Here is a 14,369-nt window from a genome sequence, read left to right on the forward strand (position 1 = left end):
AGAGACGAGCACAGAGAGGATTTACAAAGGGAGCGACAAGCACGACTGTGCCATTTCCAGGCGGAATTTGGAATCTGATGGGAGGTAGCCACGGCCTCGGCATGCTGGGGGTCTAAGTCAGTGTCCTAGTAGACCATTCAAGGGGAAGACCTCAAGGGCACGAAAAATGAGTGATATAATCCCTCCCCTGCCCAAAATCCTGTCTTCTCACCCTGAAATGAACCCGGGCCCAGCCTGGTCACCCTCTGGTTCTTCCCCATTCAGAAGTTTTGTTGGGGATGAGACGGAGATGGAGAGGCTGGCAGAGCTGTGGCCAGTGGCCAGCCAGGAGGGGCAGCTGTATCTGTGGGCACCAGTCCCTGGCGTGGCTGTTGGTCCCAAGCCAAAGCAATGATCTTTAGCAGGGATATGCGTTAGGCCCTCGGGTTAGGCTAAAAAAATCCCTCACATCAGCGATGTGAGTTCCCTGGTGGCCTAGCCACTGAGGATCTGGCGTTGTTACTGCTATGGTGTGAGCTGGATCCCTGGCCCTGGAAACAGCCAAAAAAAAAAAAAAAAAAAATCCCTCACACCACCGATGGCCTTTGGAGGCAGCTCATGCGTGAGATACCTCACGGTTTCAGGTGACCCTGAGCTCTGACAAGTCGGTGGTGTCACGCTCTTGCTGTGGGAGAGCTGGTACTAACTGGGGCTTCGGGTGGGGGAGGGATGTCCTGTGTCCAGGAGGAGGGGCCTCTCTGCTAGGCGGGGTTATGCAAAGCAGGGCCCTTGGAGATGTTAGGTTCAGTTTAGGATGGAGGAGGGGTGTGTGTGTGTGTGTGTGTGTTACATGAGCTGCCTTCCTTCCCCCGGCTGTTGAGCTGTTGAAGCTGGATAAGGATGCTGATAACAGCCCTCGCACTGCTGCGAAGTAGGGCCTGTGATTACTGCCGGCAAGAAACCATGGCTCAGAGAGGCCAGGCAACTTCCCCAAGATCACACAGTTAGTACGTGGCAGAATTGGGGCTTGGACTCGGGTCTCTCTGACTCAAATCCCTACCCTTGGCACCAGATTAGCACTGGTGGTGTACCTTCCTGGGGCAGAACCCGGGTGGGTGAGTTTCCACAGGCCTGGCCTCTCTCGCCAAGCATGTTATTCACAGTAGAATGGAAATAACCTATCCTGGCAGCGTTCTCCCCGGCCCCTGTCCTCTGGGCTGGGCATGGATGCTCAGCTAACCTCTCTGTCTCTTTCTCTTTGTCTGTGTCTGTCTGTCTGTTTCCCTCTTTCTCGGCCTCTCTCTGTGGAGGTTTCTCCCTCCTCTCTTTCATCCTCTGGATGCGTGTCCCTCTGCTGCTGGCCCCGCCTCCTCTCTGTCCCTTCGTCCCCTCTCCCCGTGTCTCTGCCTCCCTTCCTTTGTGCCCATTCCGGTCTCTCTGCAGGACCCTCCGGTGGACATGGGTGGGGCCCTGGGGCCGGCCCTGTTGCTCACCTCACTCCTCGGGGCCTGGGCAGGGCCAGGCCTGGGGCAGGGCGAGCAGGCTCTGACGGTGGCCGTGGTGTTTGGCAGCTCGGGGCTGCCGCAGGCCCAGGCCCGTATCCGCCTGACTCCGCAGAGCTTCCTGGACCTGCCCCTGGAGATCCAGCCGCTCACCGTGGGGGTCAACAACACCAACCCCAGCAGTCTTCTCACCCAGATCTGCGGGCTCCTGGACGCTGCCCACGTCCACGGCATCGTCTTTGAGGACAACGTGGGCACAGAGGCCGTGGCCCAGATCCTCGACTTCATCTCCTCCCAGACCCACGTGCCTATCCTCAGCATCAGTGGGGGCTCTGCTGTGGTCCTCACCCCCAAGGTGCCTGTTCACAGTCATGCCCCTACATCCCTTGAGCCCAGAGCCGGGCTGGGGCTGGTGGAGTCGGGCTGAGTCTGGGCCAGGGAGACCCTTAGGTCCTGGGGAGCTGGGATTGGGTGGACCCAGGAAGGAGATGGGGCTGAGGGAGGAGAAGGCGATGGAATTGAAAGTCCCATGTTCTAGAAGATAAACTTTCTGGGCTGCTTTCACATTTGTGTCTGGATGAAGGATGGGCAGGTGGCAAGTCCACCTCTGGTTCGGGGGCAGTCCTGGCCAGAACTTCTCCCTGCTTCTCTGGCCTTCCTTGATCAGGCTCCAGACCCAGGGATGAAGGGCCAGGCTGGGCATGGGATCTGATTTAGCTGACCAGCAGGTCACTGTCCATGGCCTGGGAGAGGCCTGCCCTCCCAGAACCTGCTGTCCTGTGGGTAAACACACATTCACCTGCAATCACAGCTGGGATCCGTGTCCTGGAGGAAAAGCACAGAATGCCATGAGGGTGCCTAATGGGGACCCTTCTGGGTTGGGGCTTGATCAGAGAAACTTTTTTAAAAAGTTTTTTTTTTTTTTTTTGGAGTTCCCGTCATGGCACAGTGGCTAATGAATCCGACTAGGAACCATGAGGTTGCGGGTTCGGTCCCTGCCCTTGCTCAGTGGGTTAACGATCTGGCGTTGCCGTGAGCTGTGGTGTAGGTTGCAGACGCGGCTCGGATCCCGCGTTGCATAGGCCTGTGGCTACAGCTCCGATTCAACCCCTAGCCTGGGAACCTCCATATGCCACGGGAGCGGCCCAAGAAATAGCAAAAAGACAAAAAAAAAAAAGTTTTTTTTTCTTTTGTCTTTTTGCCTTTTCTAGGGCCACTTCCTGCGGCATATGGAGGTTCCCAGGCTAGGGGTCGAATCAGAGCTGTAGCCACTCACTGGCCTATGCCAGAGCCACAGCAATGTGGGATCCGAGCCGCGTCTGCAACCTACACCACAGCTCACGGCAACGCCGGATCCTTAACCCACTGAGCAAGTCCAGGGGCCGAACCCACAACGTCATGGTTCCTAGTCGGATTCGTTAACCACTGTGCCACAACGGAAACTCCTTTTTTTGCTTCTTTTTTAAGGGCTGCACCTGTAGCATATGGAAGGTCCCAGGCTAGGGGTCGAATCAGAGCTGCAACTGCCAGCCTACACCACAGCCACAGCAACTCAGGATCCAAGCCACACTTTCGACCTACACCAGAGTTTACGGCAACCCCAGATCCTTAACCCACTCAGTGAGGCCAGGGATCGAACCCGCGTCCTCATGGATACTAGTTGGGTTGGTAACCCACTGAGCCACAACGGGAACTCTGTGTTTTTAATGATGGGGGATTTTGGTCATTCATAAAAGCAGAAGAGAATAGGAGTCCCCACTGTGGTGCAGTTGGTTAGGAATCCGACTGCAGCAGCTCAGGTTGCTATGGAGGTGCAGGTTCGATTCCCTGCTGGGAGCAGTGGGTTAAAGGATCCAGCGCTGCTGCAGCTGCCATGTAAGTTGAAGCTGTAGCTCAGATTCAGTCTCTGACTTGGGAACTTCCATAGGCTTCAGTTGTGGCCATAAAAAAAAAAAAGTAGGCTATAATGACCCCACGTTCCCCCACACCCACCCCTGGCTGACCATGCCTCACCTTTATCTCCATTCCCCCTCTTCTGCATTATTCTGAAACAAAGCCCAGACATAATATTTATTCCATCCATAAATACTTCAGTACACATCTCCAGATAATAGGGCTTTAAAATAATAAAACCACTGTATATAAATAAAAATCCTTAACATCATAAAATATCCAGGCAGTCTCATAAATGTCATAAATGTTTATTTTCAAGTCTGTTGGCTCCACTCAGGAGCCAAATTATGTTCCCACGTGGCAATTGGTTGGTATGACTTCCGAGTCTCCATGTCAAAGCTTCTCCTCCCCCTTTTTTCTTTGCGATTTGTTTGCTGAAGGAACTGGGGTACTTGCCCCATAGAGTTTTCTCAGGGTTTCTTTTTTAAAAGATTGGGACAGTGGCAGTGGGGTGAAATCCTGGAGGAGCTGTGGGGGCATCAGGGAGCCCACAGTTAGGGGAGGACAGTGCTGGCCCAGGCTCAAGTTGGCAGTGTGGTGGCCGGAGGCATTGGAGAGGAGGAACTTTCTCATCCACAGGGCTCTGTGGACGGTACTTGCCTTTGGGCCTGACAGTAGCTCTCAGCTCGGTGGTTCTCCACCCTTACAGCGCTTTAGAAAAATACAGGAGTTCCCGTCGTGGCGCTGAGCTGTGGTGTAGGTTGCAGATGTGGCTCGGATCCTGCGTTGCTGTGGCTGTGGTGTAGGACGGCAGCTACAGCTCCGATTGGACCCCTACCTGGGAACCTCCACGTGCCGCAGGTGGGGCCCCAAAAAGAAAAAAAAAAGTGCAGACTCCCAGCGTATGATCTCTGAGATTCGCATGCAGTTGGTCTCGGCTGGCAGGCTCAGGAGGCGTCTGAGGAGCTTGTTGGAATACAGGTTCCTGGGGTCAGCCTCCGAGATTCCGATCCAGTTGGTGTGCGTTGTGCCCCAGAATCTGCATTTCCAACAAGCTCCCTGGTGACGCTGCTGCTGGTGGTCAGCGGTCCAGCATTGGTTAAGTGGGGGCCGGGCACGAATTCTTCAAAAAGGTCTCCAAGGAGCTTCTAATGGGCCGCAGGCGGGGCGGGGCGGGGCGGGGCCGTTTTCGCCCCGCCCCCACTCAGCCCCGCCCCGCCCCCAGGAACCGGGCTCCGCCTTCCTGCAGCTGGGCGTGTCCCTGGAGCAGCAGCTGCAGGTGCTGTTCAAGGTGCTGGAGGAGTACGACTGGAGCGCGTTCGCCGTCATCACCAGCCTGCACCCGGGCCACGCGCTCTTTCTCGAGGGCGTGCGTGCCGTCGCCGACGCCAGCTACCTGGGCTGGCGGCTGCTGGACGTGCTTACGCTGGAGCTGGGCCCCGGAGGGACGCGCGCGCGCACCCAGCGCCTGTTGCGCCAGATCGACGCCCCGGTGTTGGTGGCCTACTGCTCGCGCGAGGAGGCCGAGGTGCTCTTCGCCGAGGCGGCGCAGGCCGGCCTGGTGGGGCCCGGGCACGTGTGGCTGGTGCCCAACCTGGCTCTGGGCAGCACCGACGCGCCCCCCGCCGTCTTCCCCGTGGGCCTCATCAGCGTCGTCACCGAGAGCTGGCGCCTCAGCCTGCGCCAGAAGGTCCGCGACGGCGTGGCCATCCTGGCCCTGGGCGCCCACGGCTACCGGCGCCAGCACGGCGCCCTGCCCGCCCCGGCTGGGGACTGCCACAGCCACCCCGGGCCCGTCAGCCCTGCCCGGGAGGCCTTCTACAGGTTGGCACCTGCTCGGGGCACGGGAGTGAGGGGGGCGCTTCAGGGAACCTGGTGGCGGTGAGCTTGGGCTCACTGGTCACAACCTCACTAGCTCTGTGCCCGGGGATAAGTCACCTCACCTCTCTGGGTCTTCATTTCTTAAGTTGAGAAAAGAGCGGGGTGTGAGGGTGTGGCAAGGATTTCGGGGAGACAGAACAGCAAGTACACAAATGGTACCTGTTGTGGGGGGAGGGGGCGTCTGGCCCTGGGCAGGGGTGCAGGCAGGGCTAAGGGGACTCTGGCTTCTCCTCCCTCACAGGCACCTACTAAATGTCACCTGGGAGGGCCGGGACTTCTCCTTCAGCCCTGGTGGGTACCTGGTCCAGCCCACCATGGTGGTGATCGCCCTCAACCGGCACCGCCTCTGGGAGATGGTGAGAAGGGGGTGAGCCCAGGGGCCCTCGGTATCCTTTCATTTGTCCCCCCCTCTTGTCACATAGCTGAGCGAAGAGTCTCTTCTGTCCCTTATCCAGCTCCTCATCCTTCAGGTCTCAGATGAAACATCTCCACTGAGAAACCTTCCAGGGCCCCCGGCGGGGGGGTGAGGCACCTCTGCTCTGGGCCCCCACCACACCCTGGCCTCCTTTCACTATAGAAACTATCAGGCACTCTGATGACATAGTCCTGCCTCTGGAGGAGTAGCTCACAGCTGTGCCACTGAACATGAAAACAAATAGAATTTGGGGAGACCAGTGCTAAAGAAGAAATGTTTGCAAAGCATTGTGGGAGTAGAGAGAAGGGGCAGAAATTAGTGTTGTCTTCAAAAGAGGAAACTGGGAAAGGCGTCACAGAAATTGGGACATTTGGGCTGGGCTATAGATGGTTGAGTAGGAGCCCACTGGGAGGGAATGCTAGCTTGGAAGAGACAGGAGAAGGAGGGTTTACGGCATTTTTAAGTGATATGTTTGAGGGTGTGGGGACTGGGAAAGAAGGGCGGTGGGGTGATGGAGAGAAGTTGGACCTGAGCTCCAAGGGCCTTGAGTGCTGGGCTAAGGACTTTATATGGAGGTCAAGCGACCAAGTATGGTGAGACAGGCTCAGGTCTGGGCTTTAGGAAGGTGCCCTGAGCCAGCGGCTGTGTGGAAACTGGAATGGAATGTGCAGGGACCAGAGGCTGAGGGAGACTGCAAGGAGGCCTCCTTTCCAGCCACGCCAGCCCCTTGCCCCAACTCTCCTGTTGTCCAAATGTTCCTGCCCCAGGCTCTGCTCTGTCCTGCCCCAAGCATCCCTAGATGAGGGAGGGGGGTTCCTGGCCCTGGGAGGCCCACCCAGAGGTCCCATCTGTGGGAGGAGGGGGTGGAAGTAGGGCTGAAGGTCACGGCTGAGGCTGGTCACCCTCTGCAGGTGGGGCGCTGGGACCATGGCATTCTCCACATGAAGTACCCGGTGTGGCCTCGCTACAGCGCCTCCCTGCAGCCCGTGGTGGACAGCCGGCACCTGACGGTGGCCACGCTGGAAGAGCGACCTTTTGTCATAGTGGAGAGCCCTGATCCTGGCACCGGCGGCTGCGTGCCCAACACGGTGCCCTGCCGCCGGCAAAGCAATCACACCTTCAGGTCTGCAAGAACACACGAGGGGCCCGGTGTGAGCCACGTGCTGGCGGGCGTCATGTGTGTCTCCTGCTCGGGTGTGGGGGCGGGCAGGGGCCCGTGTGCCGGGCAGGGAGGGGCTGCTGGCTCTGAGTCCGGGTGGTCTCTTGGCGGCAGCAGTGGTGACACGGCGCCCTACACCAAGCTTTGCTGTAAGGGCTTCTGCATCGACATCCTCAAGAAGCTGGCCAAGGTGGTCAAGTTCTCCTACGACCTGTACCTGGTGACCAACGGCAAGCACGGCAAGAGGGTGAGCGGCGTGTGGAACGGCATGATCGGGGAGGTAGGCCCGCCCCCAGGCCGCCCGCCTGCTGCCCCGGCCCCCCCTCCATCAGCCACCCACAGGTGGGGTGTCTCCCCCTGTGCGGGGAATCAGTCAGGGTGGGATCCAGACCCAGCTCCCAGGGGTCTCCGAGCTGGCAGGGGGACTGTGCGGTCCCCAGCGATGGCCCCTGGGAGCTCAGTCGTGACAGTGGAGCTCTGAGGACCCCAGGTGGGAACAACAGATTCAGCTGGTGGGTGCTGGGAGGGGGCCGGGAGGGGAGTGCGGGGGCGCCCCAGCCTGGGGGAGCCCCTCCTCCGACCCGGGCGTGCCCCCCAGGTCTACTACAAGCGGGCGGACATGGCCATTGGCTCCCTCACCATCAACGAGGAGCGCTCTGAGATCGTGGACTTCTCGGTGCCCTTCGTGGAGACGGGCATCAGCGTGATGGTGGCACGCAGCAACGGCACCGTCTCCCCCTCGGCCTTCCTGGGTGCGGCTCGGCGTGGGCGGGCGGGGTGCCGAGGGGCCCGAGAAGTGGGTGTGTGTCGGTGCGGTGCCTGGCACCGGCCCTCAGAGGGCAAGCACTGCAGCCTTGGGTGCCTCGGAGGCTGGCCAGAGGGGACACGTCGCCGTTCCGTCCTGAGCCTGGGTGAGGGTGGGGGACTGGGGAACTGGATAAAAGGTGACACCATTGTGAGGGACAGGGAAACCAGGAAGGCAGGCTGGTGTCAGGAGGTGCCTAGTGGCCGGGACACTGGAACTAAAGCAGGAGATCCATGCCAGTTTTGACTTGATTAGAAAGTCGCCATTGCGGGGCCAGCTCCCTGGTACCAGGCCCCATGCTAGTTGCTGGGATCTGGTCGTAGTCCTGGCCTTCCCAGAGCACCCAGTCCTGAGGTCAGGTGGGACTTGCAGTGTGGGGTGGTCCAGAGAGCAGTAAGGACAGGTGAGTCCTCTGGCCCGGAGCCGAGCAGGGAATCCTAGGTCTGCCCCTTCCTGCGGTGTGGCCTTTGGTAGGTTACTGAACCTCTCTGAGCAGGGTTCCTCAGCCACAGGGAAGGCAACAGACTCCACTTCACAGGATGGGTGTTGCATCAAAAGGAGCCAAGGCCTTTGGCAGCAATGACGTCTCACTTACAGAGACTGAAATGATTTTGTCAAAAACCTCAGGTTGGTCTCCGCAGCCCCTTAGGCCTTGGTGTCTGTGTCAGTAGGATGAGGAGGAAGACGACTTCGGAGCTCTGATTTCAGGCAGAACAGCAGCTCACCCAGGCTGGGCAGGCAGGGGCGTTCCAGACCCGGAGTGTCGTCAGCAGCGGTGCCGGCCGCCAGGAAGGAGAGCTTGCCCAAGTGGCTTCGCAGGGGCCGGGGGGGGGCGGCGGGGATGGAGGAGCTCACAGGCTGGGGGCTGGGAGAGGAAAGGGAAGAAGCTGGGCTGTAGACCCTCTTTGGTGAAGGGCAGTGGGGGGAAGAGGGAGATGAGAGCCAGGGGCCGTGTGGCATCACCGGGAGGTTTCCTAGGGCGGGTGATGGGACTCTGTTCCAGGGCAGATGGAGCAGGGAGACCAAGAATGCTGGCCAGCCTGACTTCCCAGGGTCGGGGGTCTCCCCTGGGGCTCCATTGCTCTGAGAATCAGAGACCCCTCGGTTCAGTCCGCGAGGCTGACAGTCCTGCTTTGACCACGTGGACCCGCCTGTCTGCACCCGGCACTCGTGCGCTGCGGGTGCAAGGACCGCGCCGAGGCCTCTGAGCCCCTCCCTCTGTTCGCAGAGCCCTACAGCCCCGCCGTGTGGGTGATGATGTTTGTCATGTGTCTCACCGTGGTGGCCATCACCGTCTTCACGTTTGAGTACTTCAGCCCCGTCAGCTACAACCGGAACCTCAGCAGCGGCAAGAGTAAGCTCCCGGCCTGGGCCTGGGCGGAGGGGTGGGCTCAGGGCTCCGGGGGCCTTTCAGAGAACCCCGGATCCTGCAGGGGGCCAATCCGATACACGGGAGACAAGCACGGGGAGTTGGCCTGCCCTGGGGTGGGCATGACCAGAGATGGGTCCCTAACCCTGGCCCCAGCCGAGACACAGCCATGGAGTGTGGGGGGGAGCTGAAACCTGAGCCCCTCTGGGCGGGGCACGGGGGGCCCCAGCGTCCATCCTCTGGCCCCCAGAGTCCGGAGGCCCGTCCTTCACCATCGGCAAGTCCGTGTGGCTGCTGTGGGCTCTGGTCTTCAACAACTCGGTGCCCATCGAGAACCCCCGGGGCACCACTAGCAAGATCATGGTCCTGGTCTGGGCCTTCTTCGCCGTCATCTTCCTCGCCAGCTACACCGCCAACCTGGCCGCCTTCATGATCCAGGAGCAGTACATCGACACCGTGTCTGGCCTCAGTGACAAGAAGGTTCTGGAGCCGAGGCTGTGGGAGGGTCGGGGGATGCCACTGGCAGGGGTAGGCCTTGGGTGGGACATGGGGCAGTTGGAATCAGTGGAATTTGAACTGGAGGCAGGAGTAGGAAGGAGTCAGGGAGCCTTGTGTGAATGGCTCGGGTCCACTGACAAAGTGGTCTTGAGTAGGTCTCTTCCTGTCCCGGCCTCAGTTTCCCCATCTGTAAGACCCAGGCGTGGCCTGGCCCGTCTCTAAGACCATTCTGCCCTGGCCCTGCAAGTCTGGTCTACGGGGATGGGGTCGGGGCATCGGCGCCTGGAAGGTGGGGGGAAGGATTCCAAATGGTGCTGCCTCTGCTCGCAGTTTCAGCGGCCGCAAGATCAGTACCCACCCTTCCGCTTTGGCACAGTGCCCAATGGTAGCACGGAGCGGAACATCCGCAGCAACTACCGCGACATGCACACCCACATGGTCAAGTTCAACCAGCGCTCTGTGGAGGACGCGCTTACCAGCCTCAAGATGGGGTGGGTCCCGCAGTCCTGCACCCACCCTCTGACTCTCTCTACCCACATGTCTCCCCGAGAGACCCCAGGTGGGGATAGTGAGACTGGCTTGTCCTGTAGGCCTCCCGGGGAGGGGGCGAGGAGGGCTTGGGGCAGAGTAAAGCCTGAGTGGATGCCCACCAGAGCCCAGAGACGCAGCTTTGGCATTGACCAGGGATCAGCCTTGCCGGGAAGTGTTCATGGAGACCTTCATGGAGTCTCGCTGGGCTGGGCAGGGAGGGTGTGTCCTCTGCAGGCAGGGAGCCCCTGGCCTCTCTGAGGAGGGTAGGTGGGGTTCCGAAGCTACGGTGGGAGTCTTCGCTGCATCTAGTACCCAAGGGAACCAGAGGAGGCTCTGCCCACCCATCCTCCTGGGCAGTGGCCAGTGGGCTCACATGGCCCAGACCCCGGTCAGGCCCCAGCTTTGGTGCCCTGCACCCCACGTGATCCCTGGCCTGAGGGCTCAGCCTGTCCCCAGGAAGCTGGATGCCTTCATCTACGACGCCGCTGTCCTCAACTACATGGCGGGCAAGGATGAGGGCTGCAAGCTGGTCACCATTGGCTCCGGCAAGGTCTTCGCCACCACCGGCTATGGCATCGCCATGCAGAAGGACTCCCATTGGAAGCGGGCCATAGACCTGGCACTCCTGCAGTTCCTGGGGGACGGTGGGTGCAGCCACTGGTGGGGGCTGAGACGGGTCCAGGGTGGGCCACAGACCCTGGGGTCGAGATAGCTGCGGGCTGGCTGGTCAGCATCTCCACCATGGTTCTTGGAGTTCCCAGGGCCTGTGGGCAGGGAGAAAGGTCCCTGGGTGTGAGAGGCTGGCGTGGTGGCTGGGTGGGGAGTTTTAGGGGCAGCTGGATGGAGACCTGGGCAGGGAGCAGGAATCAGAGTTGGGAAACGCCTGCAGGAGGAGAAGACAGGAGGCGCTCAGGCTGCACAGTGGGGGCTGGGAATGTCTGAACTCCTTTATTTCCCCCCAGGACCCGAACCCTCCTCTTCCATCTTGAAATGACCCAGGGTAGTGCTAAGGGCCAGCCTCGTTCTAGAGCCTGGACCCGGGCTTGCCTTGGTATCAGGGGCTCACGTGTGTGAACAATCTAGTGGGCCTGCCCCAAGACCCAGCCCTGTTAGATAAATAACCGTCTGGGAGTTCCTGTCATGGCTCAGTGGTCAATGAACCCGACTAGGAACCATGAGGTTGCGGGGTCGATCCCTGGCCTCGCTCAGTGGGTTAAGGATCTGGCTTTGCCATGAGCTGTGGTGTAGGTCGCAGGTGCGGCTCTGATCTGGCATTGGTGTGACTCTGGCGTAGGCCAGTGGCTACAGCTCCAATTAGACCCCTAGCCTGGGAACCTCCATATGCTGTGGGTTCGGCCCTAGAAAAGACAGAAAGACAAAACAACAACAACAACAAAAAAAAACAAAACCCAAAAAACCGTCTGGCTTTCCATCAGGGCCGTAGCATATTGCAAGTGATAATGATGAAGTGTCTGCACCCTCCTCAGAGGCCTCGGCCTTTGGTCTCTGTGTGCCCAGCTCCATGCCTGGCCCGGAGATGATCAATAAGTGATGAATAAATGAATGATAAGATGCACCCAGTCAATAAGCCTCTCCTGGGCACGGGGAACGCGGGCATGTCAAAGGCTGGCATTTCCCGCCAGCTCCCACTCTGCTCTCTTCTCTTCCTGCTCATTGATGCCTCCCACCTCCAGTCCTCTCCCTGCCAGGCTGGATATCTGTGTGGTCCTACCGGGGCTGGTACTCTGGCCCCAGACCCTCCTTACTCCAGGCTTGGGTGAACACTGGGAGGGTCCTTCCTGAGCCAGGTGTGCCCCCCCCCCCCCGCCTCTAGGGGAGACCCAGAAGCTGGAGACTGTGTGGCTCTCGGGGATCTGCCAGAACGAGAAGAATGAGGTGATGAGCAGCAAGCTGGACATCGACAACATGGCGGGCGTCTTCTACATGCTGCTCGTGGCCATGGGGCTGGCCCTGCTGGTCTTCGCCTGGGAGCACCTGGTGTACTGGAAGCTGCGCCACTCAGTGCCCAACACATCCCGGCTGGACTTCCTGCTGGCCTTCAGCAGGGTGGGTGCCCACCCTGCCCTAGACAGACCCAGCCTCAGGGGCACCAACCCAGCTGAGCTAGCGCTGGCCACCACCCCATTTACAGATATAAAAACTGAGGTCCAGAGAGGCGCCAGCGTCACACAGCAGATGAGAAGCAGAGCCCCTCTCCAACAGGCAGGGCAGGACTTTGGAGCCAGGTTGACCAGGGTTCAAATCCTCACTGCCATTTACAAGCTGTCTGACTTTAGGGGGAGTTAACCCCTCCCAGCTGCACAGAATAAGCGCTTGACAAATGTTAATTGTTTCCTGGGAATGAGAGATGCTCAGGCTGTGGCTTCCCACTGGGGCAGGGTGGGGCGGTCCCGGAGAGGAGGGCGCCGCTCACGGCGTGTCTGTCCCCTCCCTACCGCCCAGGGCATCTACAGCTGCTTCAGCGGCGTGCAGAGCCTGGCCAGCCCCGCGCGGCCACCCAGCCCGGACCTGACGGCCAGCTCGGCCCAGGCCAGCGTGCTCAAGATGCTGCAGGCGGCACGCGACATGGTGACCTCAGCGGGCGTGAGCAGCTCCCTGGACCGCGCCACGCGCACCATCGAGAGCTGGGGCGGCGGCGGCGGCCGCCGTGCGCCCCCGTCGCCCGCCTGCCCCGGCCCGCGGCCACCCACCCCTAGTCCTGCCCGCGAGCCGAGCCCCACGGGTCAGGGGCCACCAGGCGGGAGTCGCGCCGCCCTGGGGCGCAGGGTCCCGCAGCCCCCGGGCGGCCCCCCGACGTCCGAGCCCTCCCTCCCCGACGTCTCGCGGGCGTCGGGCTGGCGGGCCCGGGAGGCGCGGTGGCCAGTGCGGGCCGGGAGCGGCTGCCGGCGCTTCTCGGCTTCCGAGCGGCGCGCGCTCCCGGAGCGCCCCCTGTCGCCGGAGCTCTGCCACTACAGCTCCTTCCCTCGAGCCGACCGGTCGGGGCGCCCCTTCCTCCCGCTCTTCGCGGAGCCCCCGGAGCCCGAGAACCTGCCGTTGCTCGGGCCGGAGCAGCTGGCCCGGCGGGAGGCCCTCCTGCGCGCGGCCTGGGCCCGGGGGTCGCGCCCGCGCCACGCTTCCCTGCCCAGCTCGGTGGCCGAGACCTTCGCCCGGCCCAGATCGGGGCCTGCCCGCTGTGCCCACCAGGCCTGCGGGCGCTTGACGCAGGCGCAATCGATGCGGCTGCCGTCCTATCGCGAGGCCTGCCAGGAGGCGGTGTGGGCAGGGGCCCTCGCCTGGCCGCACGGACCGCATGCCTGCCTCCACGCCCACGCCCACCTGCCACTTTGCTGGGGCGCTGTCTGCCCTCACCTCCCACCCTGTGTCAGCCACGGCCCCTGGCTCCCTGGAGCTTGGCGGCCTCCGGGGCCCAGAGACAGGACCCTGGGGCTGAGCACAGGCTACAGGGACAGTGCGGGGCTGGAAGAAGTCAGCAGGGTGGCCTGTGGGGTGCACGGCTTCCCCCGACCTTGCGCCTGGAGGCGGATCTCCAGCTTGGAGTCAGAAGTGTGAGGGAGGAGTCAGCTACTTTGGTTCCTGGGCAGCTGGAGTCTCCGCGTGGCCCTGCCAGCTTTCAGGGTCAGATAGGCTCAGGCTTTTATGGCTTCTGCCATGAAATTCTGGCCATTAGAGACCCAGTGACAGATGATGTCTTCATGGTCATTTTGGCGACCGCAATAGCCTCAGGTACTGCTGTGGGCTGGGCTTTTGCTATCTTCTTATGCAAAACCCTTCCCAACTGGCCTGGAGTCACTGGGTGCAGTGGAGGCTCCCTGCCCACTGGGAGCTGGTCCCCAGTCATGGCTGCTGGGGCTTTGGTGTGAGAGCACAGAGGCTGGAACTTGGGGTTGGGGCCGGGGCCGGGCCATCCTGCTCCTTGCTCCACCTGCCTGGAGTTTCTTGTCCTCAGAATGCTGGGACATTAAACAAACCTTTTACAACTCCCTGATCCTGGCTGCCTCATTCTGCATCCATGGAGGGGGCACACCAAGCCTGTAGGCAACAGGAGAATCATGGGAGTATCCCAGGTGGGCAGCTTCCTTTGTGGGCATATCCAGGAGGCAAGGCTGAGAGAGGGCTCCAGGCAGCAGAAGCCACTTGATATTCAGTGCCAGCTCCAGCCCACCGTGGTGCCAAATGTGACAAATGTACTCAGATGGGGGCTCTGGTGGTGATGGATGGAGTTCATCCTTCAGTCTCCTTGAAGAGAACGGCTCCTGCCAGGGGTCCCCATGGGAGCCTGACAACGTCAAGGTAGAAACGGCAAGGAGGTCTGTTGG

At 60.9% G+C, this 14,369-nt stretch overlaps 1 protein-coding gene across 1 annotated transcript; it reads left to right on the forward strand.

The window, feature by feature from the left end:
* The first annotated feature begins 1,303 nt into the window (after window positions 1–1,303).
* Window positions 1,304–14,030, forward strand: GRIN2C (glutamate ionotropic receptor NMDA type subunit 2C). The gene is made up of 12 exons (XM_047757597.1): window positions 1,304–1,836; window positions 4,600–5,198; window positions 5,497–5,611; window positions 6,582–6,793; window positions 6,947–7,109; window positions 7,428–7,581; window positions 8,863–8,988; window positions 9,254–9,483; window positions 9,832–9,992; window positions 10,489–10,676; window positions 11,867–12,099; window positions 12,496–14,030. Exons 1-12 carry the CDS (start codon window positions 1,438–1,440, stop codon window positions 13,600–13,602), a joined length of 3,687 nt encoding a protein of 1,228 aa, XP_047613553.1. The 5' UTR covers window positions 1,304–1,437; the 3' UTR covers window positions 13,603–14,030.
* The last annotated feature ends 339 nt before the right edge of the window (window positions 14,031–14,369 follow it).

The sequence above is a fragment of the Phacochoerus africanus genome, chromosome 14, assembly GCF_016906955.1.
Source record: "Phacochoerus africanus isolate WHEZ1 chromosome 14, ROS_Pafr_v1, whole genome shotgun sequence".
NCBI lineage: Eukaryota > Metazoa > Chordata > Mammalia > Artiodactyla > Suidae > Phacochoerus > Phacochoerus africanus.